This window comes from Myotis myotis, unplaced genomic scaffold (genome assembly GCF_014108235.1).
Source record: "Myotis myotis isolate mMyoMyo1 unplaced genomic scaffold, mMyoMyo1.p scaffold_m19_p_2, whole genome shotgun sequence".
In the NCBI taxonomy this organism is placed as follows: domain Eukaryota; kingdom Metazoa; phylum Chordata; class Mammalia; order Chiroptera; family Vespertilionidae; genus Myotis; species Myotis myotis.
In genome coordinates this window covers 193187599-193208759 of record NW_023416324.1, presented here as the reverse complement: position 1 = coordinate 193208759, position 21161 = coordinate 193187599, and the positions used below count along the sequence as shown (strand labels likewise).

Genomic DNA, 21161 nt, shown 5'->3' with positions numbered 1-21161 from the left:
AGGCGACCCCTGTGAAAGGGTCGTTCGACCCCCAAAGGGGTCGCGACCCACAGGTTGGTGACCCACAGGTTGAGAACCGCTGACATAAGTGAACATTATTTACCTCACCAATCGCTGCGTAGGCTATTTCTGCAGTTGTCATATCTTGATTAGCAACTGCCATAGCAGCTAGGCAAGCCCACATGGTTTGTTCCTAAAATGAAATATGAGAATAATTATCTCAATTACATGGCTGAATTTTTAAAATAAACAGTGATTTAAAATATAACAAAATTATATTTTAATTGAAATAAAAAAATACTGAGCCTGGCATTGAAAGAACGAATAATTCAATAACTTAATGATGTAGAAATTTCACTGTGGCTATTTTGTTAAAATGCATTAATAACACATAGAGAACTACTTTTAAATAAATGTTTTAAATTTTCTGAGTATCAAAGATTCCATTTGAACTCATAATATACTTTTAAGATAACTTAACAACCCTCCAGTCTTTTTGATAAGATGTTAAAGAATACAACATACAGGGAACCTGAGGAATGGGGAGGTTCTTGGATAATGCTATTATAGCAGATTGCCACCAACAACCCCTTTTAAGAAAAACATCAAAAAGTCACTCCATTAAAGTGGATTCTAAGGAATGTTAACCCATATTCAACAAAAGAGTTCTGTGGTCAAACACATTTGGAAAATCTGATTCAACCAAGTTGGGAAATGCTGATCTAAGGCAGATTCTTAACCTTAGCTGCACGAATCATCTGAGGAACTTAAAAACTATGCCCAGGCCTCTCCCCAGATTTAAGAAATTAGAAACTCTGTGTGGGTAGAAGTTGGGAACCTGACTTTAGAAAAGTTCCACAGAAGACCTTTTATATGTATCAATGTTGAGATGCTACCCATTTAAATGATGGCTTCCTCAGAGAATAAATCACAAAGCACCCACCCTCTGGATCACTCATATCTTCACTTATAAAAAAAGACATGATCCTGATTGTGTATTTTCACAGCCCTTAACTGTTGTCATTTCTCATCATGGACAAAGACATTGTGTAAACTAATGCACAATATACACACAACTATGGAGCTGAAATGTAAGTACCTTGACAAAGCGACAGAGTCTTATAGCATCTTCCCATTTTGAACTGTTTACATATTCATGGAGAATAGCAGGATATGGTGGTATGCTCATGTGAACCAGTGAGCCATCGGCTCTTCTTATAGTTACCTGATTTCCCACAAAACTCACAATATGGGGATTTTTACTAAATTCACTGTAGAAAAAAAAAAAGCAAAGTTCAATTTATATTCTGAGCAAATTTTTCATATATATTAAATTTGGAGAGTTAATCCCGGACATATATATAAAGTATCCAACTTCCAAAATGCACATCCAAAAAATTTAATTCCATGGAGAATGTATATATTCAAATAAACATTTGAATCTAACTTTTTATTTATACTTGGAGCAAAATATACTATTTAACATGGCAAATCTATTATATATGTGATAACTATTCCTAAAAGCATTTCAAATGACTTTTCCCCTCAGTCCTAAGTTAAATCAGACAAATGATTAAATGACTCTACTTGAACTTTTAAAGTATTAAAGTGTAAACCATTAAAAATTAAGCTGATGTCAAGAATATTTCTTCACCATAAGAAGAGGTCAACTTTAAGAGACTAACTTCTCTTTTTTTTTTCTTTAATGATAACTTCTCTTTATTCATTTAAAAACTTTTAAAAATGATGCCTGTCCAGTTTTGTTAAGGTTATAAATTTAAAAATTAAAAGTGAACTCCAAATAGGTTTTCAAGTTAAGGTTTAGAGTTGAAAAGCCTTTGTATTCTATTTTGTTAAGAGTGAGAGATGCCCTCACTATTTCTTTTTTTCTTTTTCTTTTCTTTTGTTTGTTAATCCTCACTAGAGGATATAGTTCCATTGATTTTTAGGGAGATTGGAAGGGGGTGGGGGGAAGACAGGGACAGAGAAACATCAATGTGAGAGAGATACATCGATTGGTTGCCTCTCACAGGAGCCCTGACCAGGGCCGGAGATCGAGCCTGCAACTGAGGTACATGCCCTTGACCAGAATTAAACTGGGACCCTTTAGTCCACGGGCTGACACTCTATCCACTGAACCAAACCAGCTAGGACTCCCCTTGCTATTTCTTAGAGAATTTAAAATCATAAATGTATTTGATTTTCTGAAGCATATAAAATTTAAAAAACTTTTCAGTAATTTTACATATTTTTTCTTTAATATTAAAATATTAATTTAAAAATTAAATTGTAGATTGAATTCACTTTTAGAACACATACATTCTTGAAAGGCTTAAAGTCAATGACAATCTGGGAGAGAGTAAAGGTTGTCACAAGGTTGTGTACCACTGAAAAATCTTCAGAGTGGCTATATTAAAATCACTAAACCACATTGAAAAAAACTACTTGAGTTACCATTAAACAACATTAAGCTTTAAAATTATACTCATACAATGGAAATTATATTCACATAAGAAACAAGTAAATAAGTAGTATTATAAAACATTTTCAACTTGGTTCCATCAATTAAGTCTCACTAAGCTAGCTTTAGCTTAACAAAGTATTCAGTTGACTGAGTAAAGTGAAAGATATTTGCAGGATTAAAATTAGAGGCAAAGGCATGACACTCTATTAGTTTTATTTACATAATAAATAATTCTGTGAAATAAAATGTTACCTGGCATCCCTTTCATATAATGTTTTGGGCAAAATGTCTTTGTCCACATAAACTGTATTGGGGTAATACCACACTGTAAATCGAGTATCTTGAAGTCCACAAAGGATATTGCATGTATCACTCCACGCCAAAGTATGTACCATTGTTCCTTATTGTAAAAAGAATGTTAGTGTACTGTTAGTTCCACTATATAATAAGTATTAAAAATATATCTTTAAAATATATCTTGACATACAAGACCCCATCTAATTTCTGGTAGGTCTGACTATTTTCTGATCACATAATGGTGAAAACATGTATAAAAATTCACATAAGAATTGATGGAAATATTTGAATATCCTATCCAGAACCATTATATTTTTAATTTGCAAGTCTTTCTGCCAACTTAGCTGTGGCAGCTAAAGACCTGCTATTGAAATGGAACTAATAGCTAATAAATGTTATGAGATCAAAGCATTCATAGACACATTCAAGCAAATAAGCTATTTAGTATAATATCTGACAGAGTAGATCTAAGAAAATTGGAAAGTAATTAAAATTCTAAATTATTACAATAATTTTACCAAGTTTGATAATTTGTTCTTCCTTCCCAAATCGTTTCACTGAGGTGATATAGAGATCTCTATTTTTATCAATAAAAGCAATTTTTCTGTCATTCGTAAGTCCTTTTTGATCCAGAGCAATTTCCAAAATTTCATTCTAAAATTTAAAAAAAGAAAATACTGGATTAGTTTTAGTACTTAACCATCAGATCATTTTAATTATTAAAGAACATTTGTTTACTTAAAGATCAATTAAATATCACTCCCTCACTTATAGTGATAAACTGTCCCTGTTAAATAATTTTAAACTGCTAATACGCTAATAATTCAAAAGCTATACTAACTAACATGTATTTTGTGGGGGTTTTTGGCCAGGGAAAGATGCCCCTTAAAACACTAAAATAATGTATATTTTGAAACAGTAAACTAAAAAACACTTCCATCTGAGTAGTCAGGGTGAAAGGATAAGGCAAGTCTGGGCATCACATGAGAGATTTGATTAAGCTCCTCACACAACAATTTACTCTAAGTAGATTGTCTATATTTTAAAGATTTGTAAGAACTGATTTATGGAAATATCTTATGTTTTTAAAGCCTTATATTTTATAGATTCTTTCACATTCATTTCGTGTGAAACAGAAAATAATCTTCTGAGGTAGATAATTATACTTATACTAGAGGCCCGGTGCACAAAAATTTGTGCACTCGGCGGGGAGGGGGGAGTCCCTCAGCCCGGCCTGTGCCCTCTCGCAGTCTGGGACCCATAGGGAGATAACGACCTGCTGGCTTAGGCCTGCTCCCGGGTGGCAGAGGGCAGGCCCAATCCCTAGGTGCAGCCCCTGGTCAGGCTCTGAGCAGGGCCGATTGGGGAGTTGGGGCACCGCCCCCTGTCATGCAGAGCAGGGCGGATCGGGAAGTTGCGATGCCACCCTCAGTCACGCTCAGGGTAGGGCCGATTGGGGGGTTGGGGCACCGCCCCCTGTCACACTCAAGGCAAGGTCGATGGGGAGGTTGTGGTGCCACCCGCTGTCACGCACAGAGCAGGGCCAATCAGGGGGTTGGGGCGCTGCCCCCTGTCACGCACAGAGCAGGGCCCATCACGGGGGTTGGGGCTCTGTAAACTGTCAAGCACAGAGCAGGGTCAATCAGGGGGTTGGGGAGCTCCCCCCCTGTCACTCACAGAGTAGGGCCGATAGGGGAGTTGGGGCACCGCCCCCTGTCACACACAGAGCAGGGCGGATCAGGGGGTTGGGGCGCCGCCACACTCACACTCAGGGCAGGGCTGATGAGGAGGTTATGGCTTTACCCCGTCACACACAGAGCAGGGCCCGTGGGGGGGGGTTGGGGCACTGCACCCTGTCACACACAGAGCCGCAGGGCGATCAAGGGGTTGGGGCGCCGCACGCTGTCACACACAGAGCCACAGGGCGATCAGGGGGTTGGGGAGCTCCCCCCCCTCAGGCACAGAGAAGGGCTGATCAGGGGGCTGGGGCGCCGCCCCGTCACATACAGAGCAGGGCCCATGGGCGGGGGGTTGGGGCGCCGCACGCTGTCACACACAGAGCCGCAGGGCGATCAGGGGGTTGGGGAGCTCCCCCCTATCAGGCACAGAGCAGGGCTGATCAGGGGTTGGGGCGCCTTCCCCTGTCACGAACAGAGCATGGCGGATAGGGAGTTTGTGGCCCCGCCCCCTGTCACACACAGAGCCGCAGGGCGATCAGGGGGTTTGGGCGCTGCCCCCTGTCACGCTGATCCCGGTGCTAGGAGGCCTCGAGGCTCCGCTGATCCTGAAGCTGGGAGGCATATTACCCTTTTACTACATAGGATAGAGGCCTGGTGCATGGGTGGGGGCCGGCTGGTTTGCCCTGAAGGGTGTTCTGGATCAGGGTGGGGTCCCCACTGGGGTTCCTGGCCAGCCTGGATGAGGTGATGATGGCTGTTTGCAGCTGGTCACACATCCTTCAGGGTGGGGGTCCCCCTGGAGTGCCTGGACAGCCTGGGTGAGGGGATGATGGCTGTTTGCAGCTGGTCACACACCCTTCACGGTGGGGGTCCTCACTGGGGTGCCTGGCCATTCTGGGTGAGGGGCTGAGGGCTGTTTTCAGACTGGTGGGTGAATGAAGCTCCCAACCGCTCCTTTTTTTCTTTTTTTTTTTTATTCTGGGCCAGCTTTAGCTCTGACTCCAGTTCTGAGGCCTCGGCTGCTGAAAGCAGGTATCTGGTTTGTTTGTGTTCTATAATCGAAACACTGTTTCAACTCCAGCTCTGAGATCCCGGCTCGCTGAAAGCAGGTTTCTGGGGTTTTGTTTAGCTTCTATATTTGTAACTATGTTTCAAACTGCAAGCTCAGAGGCCGGCAAGGCAGGCGGGGAAGGTTGGAGTCCTCCGTCACTGAAGCAAGCAAGCCCCATGTTAGTTTCAAGCTGCCTGGCTGCCGGCCGCCATCTTGGCTGGCAGTTAATTTGAATATCGCACTGATTAGCCAATGGGAAGGGTAGCGGGCGTACGCAAATTACCATGTTTCTCTTTTATTAGATAGGATTGCAGATGAGAAGACAGAGATCCATGGCCATTAAGTGAGTTTACTCAGAAAAAGCTGGTAAGAAGCATATCTAGAATTTACAATCCAGACTTCTGACTGCACAATTAGTGATCTGTGTACAATAGCAAAGTATTTCTCACATATTGCATTAATCTGTTACATTATTATACTAGCTAGTGAATTGCATTTTCTCATAATTTGAAAATGGTTCTGTATGGATTGATTAAAATTCAATTCAAGGGGTATTTCTTTACTGTGTACTATGTCTGAAGACTTGCTGGAATCTGTGAATTCAGCAAGAATCTTTTTTTTTTTAAAACTAGTCCCTAAACTCTAAGAATTTTAAAAAATATATATTTTCTTGATTTTTTTACAGAGAGGAAGGAAGAGGGATAGAGAGTTAGAAACATCGATGAGAGAGAACATCAATCAGCTGCCTCCTGCACACTCCCCATTGGGGATGTGCCCGCAACCAAGGTACATGCCCTTGACCAGAATCGAACCTGGAACCCTTGAGTCCACAGGCTGACGCTCTATCCACTGAGCCAAACTGGTCAGGGCAAGAATCTTGATCGCAACAAATAATTGTATCTACGTATACTATCATAAAATCTTTAAAAACCAGCAATTCAAGAATTTCTCTCAGAATACACTAAAACTTGTGCAAGAAGGTATTTGCAAGGTAAGTCATCTTGGCAATATTGTAACAGCAAAAGACTGGAAACAAATGTCCATCACTCGGATACAGGTTAAAGAAATTCTGATACATCCATAAAATGTTATATGTATGGTGAGATGGGGAAAGATTTGGGAAAGTACTTCATATGATGATATGGAAAGTTCTCCAGAAATAGTGTTGTGTGAGAAAAGGTGCAGAGTTGTATTTTACGGTTTTCTAAAAGAGTGGGAAAAGGACATATCAGTTCTGTTTGTGTTCGCATTAAAAATCTCTGGAAGGATATGTAAGAGATTAATAAAGTGGTTACTTATTTGGTAGAAAAACTATTGATGAGGAACAGGTGTAGGAGGCAGACATTTTCACTTTATACTTTTTTACGATTTTTTCATTTCTGAATCATACAAATGTATGTTATTCAAATTGAAAATAAATATTAAAGGAAATAAACGGTGGCTATTTACATTAAAAATAGCTAATGTCCATTACCGTATGAGAGAGAATCTTTCCATCACCTAATGGTTTTCCAGTTGATGCCTCAAAGAGGAAGATAACTTGAAAAAAAAAGTAGAACATTAGTTAATGTATTACATTAAAAATTTTTATTGGTAAACTTCAATGGAATTATACAGTCCTCATGAGAAATTATTTAACTTGGCGGCCCATTGAGTATCTATCAGCACAGAAGAGCAGCAGCATCAAATGTCTACTTATTAAAGGGGTCATATTTCTTATGAAAACAGTGGAACTGGATACTTCCTAAAACATACATTCCCTAATTAGAGTGGTTTTTAATGGCATGGCTTCAATGGTGCATAGGATCAACAATGGCAAGTCCAAGTCAGAATGTAATCTCTAATTTTGATAACTGATTTAGACCCAGTATAACATCACAATCATTATTTCACAAAGGAAAATTGTGTCAAGTGCCTACTATACTACTAGGCAATGTGTTACGTGCTGTTCAGTTCCTTGTGGCCAGCATACCACTATGGTATAATTTGTCGGGTGTTTGTCCTGGGTCCCTGGCAGAGAACTTGAACCCTTGCCATCTCCTGAGGGACAGGAGTGTCCTTGTTTGCTAACAGGGATTCTCTGCATGGAGCAGATGCTGTCTCTGTCCCCTTCTCTGTTTCACCAAAGGTTTCAAACATGACGGTGAATTGATGGGTATTCTTTTCTCTTTTAAAAAGACTGTTGGGGCGAGGGTGGGAAGATTGTTGGAATGTTTCTGTGATTCTCTTTAAGTAATTCCAGAATTATTTCAGCCCAAGATTCAACCCAACTGGAGTCATTTTATGTAACTGAACATGCACATAGGATTACAGAAATGAAAAGACAGAAATGGTACAAACAGTCAGAAAAAAAACTGGGTAATTTATAAAGATAATAAAAATGCTAAAATATGTATAATGTGATATTAAATGCTAGAGGAGCACACTTTTACTATATTCATTTTAGTTTTTAGTAAACCTTAAGATATTAAGTTTGAGGTCACTGATTATAGTCACAGAGGAATCATGTCATAACAGTAAGTTATGTTGTAAGACTGACAATTATGCTGAGAGAGATGAAAAAGAAAAATATATAACAGAATTTTGAAATAAATATAGAAATATAATTAGAAAATTTTGGCTTCCATTTTTAAAATATGATCTGGGCTTGGTAAACCCAGTTATTTACATAACTATACAAACTAATAATTTTTTAAAAAGCCTTCCATCCTACGCTGACTGTGCATATTAGAAAAAGCTGGAGGTAAAGGATGAACTCATCTACTTTTCCACATCTCTAAGTGGCCCTGATCTATGGGAGGTTGGACCTGTGTTTTGGTGATAACATATAACAGAAACTGGGAGCTGAAAGAGTTGCTTCTAAACATAAGTACGGTAACTGCTCTCTAACTTTCACGCTCCTCATACCCAGATTATTTGTTTCAAATAATCACCCACACTAATATCCTATTATATCTGTGCAAGACAGAAGTCAAAAGCAGTACCTCTCTATTACTTAACCAGTCACCCACAGGGGTAAATTCAGATCCATTATTATGTATTCATTGAGCACCTACCATGATATAGAGTACTGTGCTTGGTTCAAGAATCATGCCTATAAAGGACCTCCCAAATTAGAAAGGAACCACTGATTTTATTTGTGGATGGCCCCGTTGAAAGGAAATTTTTTAAATTCCTGGGTAAAGATTTAGGTACTTCAATTGGGTTTTCCATTGTTAACATATACCTCTATTTAGCCATTAATGAGTACTAGTTTCTTTAAAAGGGAACATAAGGAAAATATTTTCCTTCTCATTTTATATCAGTTCTACAATAATTTTAGTCTTTTTGATTTTCTATTTACAGCAAAATGAAGTTACATGATTATCTTACTCAATAATCAAAATTTATGTAAATAAAACAAAGTTTATTGGCATATAAATCTGTTTCTGAAAATATTCATAATTCTTTCTAACTGTAAAATTCTATGAACTATCAAAGGACTAAAGAATAATGAAATATGTTTCACATATAAGTTATATTCAGTTGGTATATTCAGTTGGAAATAAACATATATATTAAAGCTCCTACCTACACTATGTGGTGTTCAATAAGAAAAGTATAAATAACTCATAGTGATGACTGAGATTTTCAAATTTATATTTATTGTAGACAAAAATCTGACTTCCTAATTATAATTAACAGTTACACAGCCATCTTAAATCTGTCTGCTATCTAGAAATGATTTCCTTTCCTTTTCTTTTCTCCCTTTTTACCTAGAAAGGAAGTCCTTAAGAACAAAACTGTTTTTGTTTTACTGAACTATGCAATTACAAAACACCTGACATATGTATTTTTAAGTATGTGGTCTAGATTTTTATATGAAAAATTAAAATTATTCATGATTTTGTTCTACTTCACCAATTTAAAATATTGATTTTTTTAAAATGTAAGCAAAATAGATAGTACAATGAAGCACAATATTTACTGTTACCAAAAGAAAAAGGAAGTATTTAAAAAGATCAATAAACTTAAAAATTAACAAACCTTTTTCAGACTCACAATCTTGAATTCAATCTCTCTACCAACAGCTACTGGATATGTAAAGATTTATTCCTTACCACTGAGTTTTGTTATTGTAACAATATCTATTTGTTAAATAGAGTATGACAACTTTATATATAGTTCAGTTCTTTCATTAATCCATGACTAGGACAAATTAGAAAGTTTATATTTCTTTCATAGAAAGTTACATATCAATAGATAAGAAAATGAAAGTTAATGTATGAAAATTTTATAGTGTTAACAAATTTCACAGCTATTTGACATAGGAGATTATAAAAATGTACTCACTTTTTTCATCGGCTTTGTCTTTTATTGCTATGGTATCATTACTCAGAGATACAGTCTGTGCATTCAGAATATCTGTTCTCATTCCAGGAAATTTTGGAGAAGAAATGAAGCGCCCTTCATAAGAATATAAATAGATACCACCACCATCTACAAGAAGAAAATGTCTAAAAAATAAAGAATTAAAAAATATTCTCAAATAGGAGTATACTATCCTATATAATAAAACCCTAATATGCAAAGCGACCAAACGGCAGAACGACCGGTCACTATGACGCACACTGACTACCAAGGGGCAGACGCTCAATGCAGGAGCTGCCCCCTGATGGTCAGTGTGTTCCCATAGGGGAGCACCACTCAGCCAGAAGTTGGGCTCAGAGCTGGCAAGCATAGTGGCAGTGACAGGAGCCTCTCCAACCTCTGCAGCAGCACTAAGGACCTCCCGGGGGATGTCCGCCTGCCGGCTTAGGCCCGCTCCCTGGGAGCGGGCCTAAGCCGGCAGGCCGACATCCCCCAAGAGGTCCTGGACTGCAAGAGGGCACAGGCCGGGCTGATGAACACCCCCTGCTCCCCAGTGCACGATGTTGTGCATCGGACCTCTAGTATTTTTATAAGTAATAAAAGCATAATATGCTAATTAGAGCAGACAGCTGAACGACCTTTCGGGCTTCCTTCTGTACAAAGCCGCGGGGGCCGAGGCAGAGTTGGTTAGGGGCGATCAGGCAGGCAGGCAAGCAGTTAGGGGTGATCAGGCAGGCAGGCGAGTGACTAGGGGCAATCAGGCAGGCAGGCAGAGTGGTTAGGGGTGACCAGGAAGGCAGGCAAGTGGTTAGGGGCGATGAGGCAGGAAGGCCAGTGGTTAGGGGCAATGAGGCAGGCAGGCAGGTGAGTGGTTAAAAGCCAGCAGTCCCAGATTGTGAGAGGGATGTCCCGAATTGCGAGAGGGTGCAGGCCAGACTGAGGGATATGCCTCCCCATGCATGAATTTCATGCACCGGGCCTCTCGTATTTTTATATTAGATAATAGTTTATCCTTTGGAAAAACCTAAACCTTACAATTAAAATAAGTACATAGGTATAAACAATATGAAATATACAAACAACCTGCAAAGTCAACACTGGTTGTTTTGTTTCCAGATTCTTGTTTTTTAATGGAGGTGGGAGAAGTAAAATGAAAATGCCCATAAACACTACCCTATGTACTAAAATTTTGACCCCTTTTATATTATACTTGCAATTCCTTTCCTTTCCTAAAGAAGCATCTCTATACAAAGGCAATAAGAAAGTCTCACAATTTACATTCAGTGATTTTAATGCCTGATGCTAGTTGTATCATGAAACAGCATTAACGCAGATTTCACAATTAAACAGATTTCACAATTAATGATTATGTTAAAGACAAAGATTAAATATCGGGTAAAGTCCAAAACAGTAGAAATGACTCAAAAATTAACATTAGGGCCTGGCTGGTGTTGCTCAGTGGTTGAGCGTTGATCCAGAAACCAGGAGGTTGCTGGTTCAATTCCCGGTCAGGGCACATTGTCTGGCTTGCAGGCTCAATCCCCAGTAGGGGTGCATGCAGCAGGCAGTCAATCAATGATGTTCCTCTCTCATCGATGTTTCTATCTCTCTATCCCTCTCCCTTCCTCTCTCTTTAAAAATCAATTAAAAAAAATAATTAAAAAAATTAACATTAGGGCCAGCATTTATTAAAATTAAATGCTTTGACTTTAAAATAGTATGATGACCATTGGTAAATTTATTCATATCTAAAAGAACACGTTTTTAAATAGCAGGGACTAGGGTTCATTTGCTGTGTTGATAATTATATTCAAGGTATAAGGGTTCTGTGTAGTTAATTTTTTATTAAGTCAAAATGTAAATATTTTATGGCTATTTTTTTCTTTGATATAAACATTGCAAAAACAAACAAACACCATACCACACCCCAATTCAAACAATATGGAGAAATGAAAAGATCTCTTGCAATCATATCTCCAGAAAGATAACTTAGAGTAAATAAAGTATGGATATACCATAACTTTACTTAGTTAACTCATTCCTAATGGACTTTTATTTCAAATTATTTACTGTTTTAAAGAATGTCTAGTCTATACACATCCCTGTACATCTACCTTACTGATTTCCTTACTACAACTTCTAGAAATGCAATTATTGGATCAAAGGTCTTATACTGTTAAAATTTGAATATATATCATTAAACAGCCCTTTGAAAGGTTGCATTGATTTACACTCCTACTACGCTATATTGGAGTGTCTATTTCTTCAATACTGAACACATTATTACTTTTTAAAATCTTATGTTCAAGGTTTTAATATCCTTGATTCAGAACTATTTCTTGACTTGGGAATTGCTAATTATTCTTTCTTGCTATGGAAACAAATAGGAAATAAACACAAAAACAATTAAAAGTTAGTATATAATAAAGCCCGAATATATACACTTTAATTAAATTAATACTTGATTATTAGTGTGTACTTTATTTAATTAAAGGTTTTTTTTACACCTTAGTGCATATGTGCTAATGTTGACAAAGTGACCTATCGTATTAGTATACATTATTTCTTAGTCTCAGAACTAAAAGCATTTTCTCGCCCTGGCCAGGTTGGCTGAGTTGGCTGGAGCATCGTCCAGTACACTAAAAGGTTGTGGGTTAAATCCGCAGTTGGTCGGGGCACTTACCAGAGGCAACTGATCAATGTTTATCACACCAATGTTTCTCTCTCTCTCTCTCTCTCTCTCTCTCTCTCTCTCTTTCTCCTTTCCTCTCTCTCTAAAAACCAATTAAAAAACCCACATATCCTCGGGTAAAGATTTAAATAAATAAACAAACAAATAAATAAAAGCATTTTCTCTTCTTTTAATCTCCTTGTGAGTAAACAGTTTCAAGGAGCAAACAAATCTAAATGTACAAATAAGACCAACAATTCTTTACCTAATAATTGACTCCACTGATATATGCCTTTATTAAGAGCATATTTAAAAATTACATATTTATAAATAATGTATAAATAAATTTATTTGGAATTGTTTGAATAAAAAAAATGTCAGAAATGATTTTTGGACATCTTACCTTTTAAGTAGCAAAGATGTATTTTTATTTTTAAAATTTATGATATAACTAAATAAATAAATCATATATTCAATTTCATTAAACAGATGATAAAAAACTTGACACAATTATTTTCTTGATCAATCAAGGTCATCAATATGATGATCATACTCTTCAGTAACTAGTTAACTAATAGCTTTGACTCATGAGAATCTGTTGGTGCATCAAAATAATGATGCCGCTCAGCTCCACAGTTCTGTGCTTCAAGTTTTCTCTATGCTCCCTTGCCAGCCAGTCACTTTTCTTTCTGTCACTGTGCCAGCTTCTAACAGCCCACCAGCACCATTCCTCTTCTGGTTTGCTATTTATAAAATGCTGTGGGCTAGAAAATCTGATAATAAACACTATTAAGAGCTGCTTAGGTAGTGAGTAAAGGGAATAAAATACAAGGTTTTGTGCAAATATTTTCATAGCTAGTTATTTTAGGTAATTGTCTATTACATCTTCATACTTTATTCCAGGTTTTATTGGGTTATAGTTTTCTAAGTTTGACTTGTGATTCAGCAGGGTATCAATGTACTTGAAAGATTGATAGTATTCATGGATAAGTGTAGATTCCTGAGTAATAGCTATTCTATCATTACTCCAGTTATTTGGTCTGGAGTTTCGTCCTATATACACTGAGAATGTTGGCAGAGGATATCATTTTTTAAACTTCAGGTCACAGCCAAGTAGTGGCTTATAAAATTAATGAGTTTCAACCAATATTTAAAAACAAAAACAGAGCCCTAGCCGGTTTGGCTCAGTGGATAAAGTGTCCGCCTGTGGACTGAAGGGTCCCGGGTTCAATTCCAGTCAAGGGCACAAGCCTGGGTTGCAGGCTTGATCCCCAGTAGGGGGCATGCAGGAGGCAGCTGATTAATGATTGATCTCTCATCATTGATATTTCTATCTCTCTCTCACTCTCCCTTCCTCTCTGAAATTAATAAAAATATACTTAAAAAATAAAAAATAAAAACAGAATAGAAAACAGAGGAACCTTGAGGTCAAAACTATTTCATAGTAATTTGCCCATTTCACTCTCATTTTCTCATGTCATTAATCTGATATTTACTTCCGAGTTTATTCTCATCATTTAAAATTAATAACTTTTAGATCTCAATTTTAATTTCTAATACTATAGTAAATGGTAATATCTATAACCCTCATATAACCCTTCATATCATTTTATGAATGTAAGCAAATTCGAAGACCAAAAAGTTTCAGAACCATTGATCTAAGACCTTATTCTCTTACTTTTTACAAAATAAATAGTAAAAACAGATTGATACCTAATGACTAATGTCACATTCTTAAATGGCATGCTTTAACATGTGCTTTGCTGTGATTTGAAATATTTTAACCCAAAATTCAGTAGTCAAAGATGATAAATTACCTTTCTGCTTGCAGAATTAAACTAACAGTTCCTTCTTTGAGATCAAATATAAGTGGTGTATTCCAGTTCTTTGTACTGAAAGACAAATAAAATAGAAATTTATTAACATTAAAGATACAGAATACTTTTTTTTCTTTTTTTCTTTATTTTTTATTTTTATTTTTATTTTTATTGCTTACAGTATTACAAAGGGTATTACATATGTGTCCCTTTTTCCCCCCCACCCTTGACAGTACCCCAGAATACTTTTTAATAAGGAGACAGGTATTCATTTAAGTGTTTTTAGTTTCACAGTAACTTTGTATATATTTCTATTACAGCGGTTGGCACGCTGTTCTGAAATTATTCACTTAATTTTTGTATCCCTCAACAGAACACAGAGACTCTGTCCCTAAACCTAGCACACAGGAAGCATTTAATAAAAGTTTATTGTAGGAATCACAATAAATGAATTGAGGAATCCTAAGTGTAAGTCCAAGTAAAGTCTATTAGCTCTGTGATTCGGGCAACTCGTCTAATGGTTCTCATCTGAAAAACAATAGCAGCATGGCATAGTGTAAAGGGGATGGGTTTTTGCCTAAACAGATCAGGATTAGAAATCTGGTTTCACCACCTGTCAGCCATATGAGTTTAAGAAGCTTAATCCTCTAAGCATCAGTTCCCTTATATGTAAAATGAAGATAATGACAACTTACCCAAGTATTTAGCTAACTGCCTATTATATAGCAGATACTGAACAAACATAATACGCAACAAGAACATGATAAACATGATTTATTTCTCATACAGGTCTCCCAAACAGATGTTTGTGAAGCATTCTGTAAACTGTAAAATATTATATAAATACTTATTAAATAAATGGATACATAAGTGAACAAATAACTCCTTTGGTTTTTATAGTATAATATGATTCAACGATAGGGATGAGCGGACAGAACATTTAGAGCCTGTAGAACCTATCTCCTAGTAATTAGTTGCTTCACAGTTTAAAATGTTTCATTTCTCTTATATATTCTGAATCTCTCTCAATTACTTTCATGGAAGCAATGTTTCAAATTTCATATTCAGATCCAGAAGATGGGGGAAAGGGAAGGTTGAAGTGAGTAAACACACAAATTAATCTTGGCTAATGTGGAGTCTGATACCCATATTTCAATAATTAAATGCATATATAAAGCAAAACAATGAATAAATCTGGGGGTTGCAGATATAATAAAGATGTGCTTTTGTATTTTAGAAAAACATATGGTATGTTTCATTCATGAAGTTATTAGAATTAACCTCTGTTCTTTGTCAAGAGAACTAATAAGAACAATGATTATGTAAGTTTTTAAAAAATATCCATTCACAAAATTACATGTCATGGAAATATAACCTCCCCAAACTATAATGTTGAATGAGTATATTCTATACAATTATTGGTGAAATCAGATGAATATTTAACATAGAGTTGCTTATACATATTTTTCTTTTTGCAGAACTTTTTTCTTTTCCAGAACTTCTCATATAAACTGTATATTGCTTGCAAGTTAGTTTTAAAAACTATATTTTATTAGTAAAATGGGGCAACAGTTATTAAAAACTTGGATTAAAATCCCAGCTCTTCCTTTAGTAAAAAAAAAGTTAAGTGGACCTAGGGCCAGTTATTTAATTACTCTGTGTCCTTTAGTTTCTTCATCTCATAAATTGGGAATAATCCTATCTAATAAAAGAGAAACATGGTAATTGGCCATATGTCCGTTAACCTTCCCATTGGCTAATCAGGGAGATATGCAAATTAACTGCCAGCCAAGATGGCGGCCGGCAGCCAGGCAGCTTGAAGCGAACACGAGGCTTGCTTGCTTCAGTGACAGAGGACTCCAATGTTCCCCACCTGCCACTCGGCCTCTGAGCTTGCAGTTTGAAACATAGTTACAAATATAGAAGCTAAACAAAACTCCAGAAACCTGCTTTCAGTCAGCCGGGATCTCTGAGCTGGAGTTGAAACAGTGTTTCGATTATAGAACACAAACAAACCAGATACCTGTTTTCAGCAGCCAAGGCCTAAGAGCTGGAGCCAAGCCTCAGAGCTAAAGCTGGCCCAGAATAAAAAAAAAAAGAAAAAAGAGAAAAAGGAGCAGTTGGGAGCTTCAGTCACCCGCCAGCCTGAAAACAGCCCTCAGCCTCTCACCCAGACTGGCCAGGCACCCCAGTGGGGACCCCCACCATGAAGGGTGTGTGACCAGCTGCAAACAGCCATCATCCCCTCATCCAGGCTGGCCAGGCACCCCAGTGGGGACCCCCACCCTGATCCAGGACACCCTTCAGGACAAACCAGCCAGCCCCCACCTGTGCACCAGGCCTCTATCCTATTATCCTATATAGTAAAAGGGTAATATGCCTCCCAGCACCGGGATCAGTGTTGCAGGGGGCAGCGCCCAAACCCCGATCGCCATGTGGCTCTGTGTGTGACAGGGTGGGGCCACAACCTCCCTATCCTCCCTGCTCTGTTTGTGACAGGGGAAGGCGCCCCAACCCCCTGATCAGCCCTGCTCTGTGCCTGATAGGGGGGAGCTCCCCAACCCCCTGATGGGCCCTGCTCTGTGCTTGACAGGGGGGAGCTCCCCAACCCCCTGATGGGCCCTACTCTGTGAGTGACAGGGGGGAGCTCCCCAACCCCCTGATCGACCCTGCTTGGTGAGTGACGGGGCAAGCTCCCCAACCCCTGATCAACCCTGCTCTGTGCGTGACAGGGTACGGAGCCCCAACCCCCCTGATGGGCCCTGCTCTGTGAGTGACAGGGGGTAGTGCCCCAACCCCCTGATGGGCCCTGCTCTGTGTGTGACAGGGGGTGGCGCCGCAACTTCCCCATCGACCCTGCCTTGAGTGTGACAGGGGGCGGTGCCCCAACCCCCCAATCGGCCCTACCCTGAGCGTGACTGAGGGTGGCATCGCAACCTCCCGATCTGCCCTGCTCTGTGCATGACAGGGTGCGGCGCCCCAACTCCCCAATCAGCCCTGCTCTGAGCCCGACCAGGGGCTGCACCTAGGGATTGGGCCTGCCCTCTGCCACCCGGGAGCAGGCCTAAGCCAGCAGGTCGTTATATCCCAAGGGGTCCCAGATTGTGAGAGGGCACAGGCCGGGCTGAGGGAACCCCCTCGCCCACGAGTGCACAAATTTTTGTGCACCGGGCCTCTAGTCTATAATAATAAAAGCGTAATATGCTAATTAGACCGGATGTCCTTCCGGAAGAAACTGGGGCTACAAGGAAAGCCCAGGTCCCGGGTGTCTGTCGGTGGCCAGAGGGAAGCCCGGGTCCCAGGTGCCTGAGGGAAGCTGGTGCCAGCAACTGGGGAAGGAAGGCCTACTCTTGTATGAATTTTGTGCATTGGGCCTCTAGTAATAATAATACCCAACACACAGAGTATATTAAGTCATGAACATAAAAAATATAATAGTGCCCAATAAGTAATAGTGATTACATAAATATTAGTAGGTGTTTTTAATTTAATGAAACATGTTTTGGTGATCATAGGTGTCAGTCCTACTCATTCCCACTACTGCTCCCTGGCATTTCACTTTAGTAACTATTCTGTACCTTAATAAATGTCTTGACAACAAGAGTTGGGAGTCATGGTAAATCAGAAAACAAAAGAGAAGCAATTTTATATTTTGCCACATATTAACTAGTAAACGATAGTTACTGGAGTGACCAAAAAAAAAAAACCAAAACAACCTACTGAACTGTTAGTAATTATTTTAAAAAGCAACCTCTCTAATACAAGTAACACCTAATGATACTAATCCTACAGATTCAAAAATTACATCCTTGCCACTATAAAGAGCCATCAAGTCTTACCTACTTGAGACAAAAAAAATCCTAAACTGAAGAAATATTCTCTATTTCCTCAACCCCATGAAAACTAATTATTCAAATACTTATGTTCATTGAATGACTGATATTTTCTCACACTCTATAGTACCTTCCCCATATCTCAACTGTTTAACTTGGTATCTCTCTTGACTTTTCTCAAATTCTTCCTGTTGCTCTTTCTCTTTATGAAAGAAAAACATTTTCATGTACAATTGAGCTGCTTGTTTCTTACTGCTCTCTCCTTTACTTCTCTCATTTCATTACTCCAGACTTGGCTATTATACGAAATTGCAGATTCTCACTTGTAGCAAATTTATACATAGTGAGTGAGAAATATTAATACACAGTTGTAACAATGGTTAATTAAATTAGCAAATGTATTAGTTTGCATTATGTATTACTGGGCATGAGGATACCAAACTATTTTTCATGTTTTTCAACCCATTTATTTACTCAAAAATACTTTCTTATTTATTAAGTACCTACTATATGTTGGACACTGTGCTAGTAGGTAACTGGGCATATAAATGTTGAATAAGACATATAATCTCTATCCTCGATTTTATATTCAATGATGATTAGACTATAACCATATAATGTTATAAGGTACCTCTTCTCAATTCTGCTTTCAAACACTACACATTGATAGCTTGAAATTGGCCATAGTAGAAGTATTTACATCATAGAAATCAGCAGACAATGCAAATCAAGGCAAAAAGTTAGTTGTTCAACATTTATTAGCACATACTGAGCTACTGTTTTATTTTTTTTTTTTTTTTGTTTTCTTGCTTTTTGTTTGTTTGTTTTTTTTTTTTATTGCTTAAAGTATTACAAAGGGTATTACATATGTGTCCATTTTATCCCCCCACCCTAGACAGTCCCCTAGCCTCCCCTATCCCCCAATGTCTTATGTCCACTGGTTATGCTTCTATGCATGCATACAAGTCCTTTAGTTGATCTCTTACCCCCCTACCTCCTGCCCCGCAACCCTCCCCGGCCTTCCTGCTGCAGTTTGACAATCTGTTTGAGGCAGCTCTGCCGCTGTATCTATTATTGTTCAAAAGTTTATAATGGTCTCTATTATCCATGAATGAGTGGGATCATGTGGTATTTTTCCTTCATTGACTGGCTTATTTCACTTAGCATAATGCTCTCCAGTTCCATCCATGACGTTGCAAATGGTAAGAGTTCCTTCCTTTTTAGAGCAGCATAGTATTCCATCGTGTAGATGTACCACAGTTTTCTAATCCATTCATCTACTGATGGGCACTTAGGCTGTTTCCAGATCTTAGCTATGGTGAATTGTGCTGCTATGAACATAGGGGTGCATATATCCTTTCTGATTGGTGTTTCTGGTTTCTTGGGATATATTCCTAGAAGTGGGATCACAGGGTCAAATGGGAGTTCCATTTTCAGTTTTTTAAGGAAACTCCATACTGTCTTCCATAGTGGCTGCACCAGTCTGCATTCCCACCAGCAGTGCACAAGTGTTCCTTTTTCTCCACATCCTCTCCAGCACTTGTCGTTTGTTGATTTGTTGATGATAGCCAGTCTGACAGGTGTGAGATGGTACCTCATTGTTGTTTTGATTTGCATCTCTCGGATGATTAGTGACTTTGAGCATGTTTTCATATGTCTCTTGGCTTTCTGAATGTCCTCTTTTGAAAGGTGTCTATTTAGGTCCTTTGCCCATTTTTTGATTGGATTGTTTATCTTCCTTTTGTTAAGTTGTATGAGTTCCCTATAAATTTTGGAGATTAGGCCCTTATCGGATATGACATTGGCAAATATGTTTTCCCACACAGTGGGTTTTCTCGTTGTTTTGTTGATGGTTTCTTTTGCTGTGCAGAAGCTTTTTATTTTGATGTAGTCCCATTTGTTCATTTTCTCTTTCGTTTCAAGTGCCCTAGGAGCTGTATCAGTGAAGAAATTGCTTCGGCATATGTCTGAGATTTTGTTGCCTTTGGATTCTTCTAGAATTTTTATAGTTTCCTGTCGTACATTTAAGTCCTTTATCCATTTTGAGTTTATTTTTGTGTATGGTGTAAGTTGGTGGTCTAGTTTCATTTTCTTGCATATATCTGTCCAATTTTCCCAGCACCATTTATTGAAGAGACTATCTTGGCTCCATTGTATGTTCTTGCCTCCTTTGTCAAATATTAATTGAGCATATTGGTTCGGGCTGATTTCTGGGCTCTCTATTCTATTCCATTGATCTATATGCCTATTCTTGTGCCAGTACCAGGCAGTTTTGAGAACAGTGGCTTTGTAATACATCTTGATATCTGGTATTGAGATCCCACCTACTTTGGTCTTTTTCAGGATTGCTGCAGCTATTCGAGGTCTTTTTTTATTCCAGATGAATTTTTGGAGAGTTCGTTCTAGATCTCTGAAGTATGCCGTTGGTATTTTAATGGGAAGTGCGTTGAATTTATAGATTGCTTTGGGTAGTATGGACATTTTAATGATGTTGATTCTACCAATCCATGAACACGGTATGTTCTTCCATCTGTTTATGTCTTCCTCTATATCTTTTTTCAACGTCCTGTAGTTTTCTGAGTAGAGGTCTTTTACCTCTTTAGTTAAGTTTATTCCTAGGTAGCTTAATTTTTTTGGTGCGATGGTAAACGGGATTGTTTTTATAATCTCTCTTTCTGAAAGTTCACTATTGGTGTATAGAAATGCCTCGGATTTCTTGGGGTTAATTTTGTATCCTGCTACATTGCCAAATTCATGTATTAAGTCCAGTAGCTTTTTGATGGAGTCTCTAGGGTTTTGTATGTATAATATCATGTCGTCTGCAAATAAGGACAGTTTTACTTCCTCTTTTCCAATTTGGATGCCTTTTATTTCTTCTTCTTGCCGAATTGCAATGGCTAACACTTCCAGTACTATGTTGAACAGGAGTGGTGAGAGGGGGCATCCCTGTCTTGTTCCTGTTCTTAGGGGAAATGGTGTTAGTTTTTGTCCATTGAGTA

The 21161-nt window shown here is 38.3% G+C and overlaps 1 protein-coding gene across 6 annotated transcripts in view; it reads right to left on the bottom strand.

Annotated features, from left to right (window-relative positions):
• The window catches only part of IFT80 (intraflagellar transport 80), a 113339-nt gene that overhangs the window by 16830 nt on the left and 75348 nt on the right, over nucleotides 1-21161 (bottom strand). For all 6 annotated transcript variants that reach the window (XM_036351328.1, XM_036351333.1, XM_036351332.1 and 3 more), the window contains 7 exons: nucleotides 14330-14404; nucleotides 9824-9987; nucleotides 6966-7030; nucleotides 3280-3415; nucleotides 2717-2864; nucleotides 1100-1271; nucleotides 104-193 (listed from right to left, as the gene is read on the bottom strand). In XM_036351328.1, the coding sequence (XP_036207221.1) occupies nucleotides 104-193; nucleotides 1100-1271; nucleotides 2717-2864; nucleotides 3280-3415; nucleotides 6966-7030; nucleotides 9824-9987; nucleotides 14330-14404 (850 nt within the window). The remainder of the gene's footprint in view (nucleotides 1-103; nucleotides 194-1099; nucleotides 1272-2716; nucleotides 2865-3279; nucleotides 3416-6965; nucleotides 7031-9823; nucleotides 9988-14329; nucleotides 14405-21161) is intronic.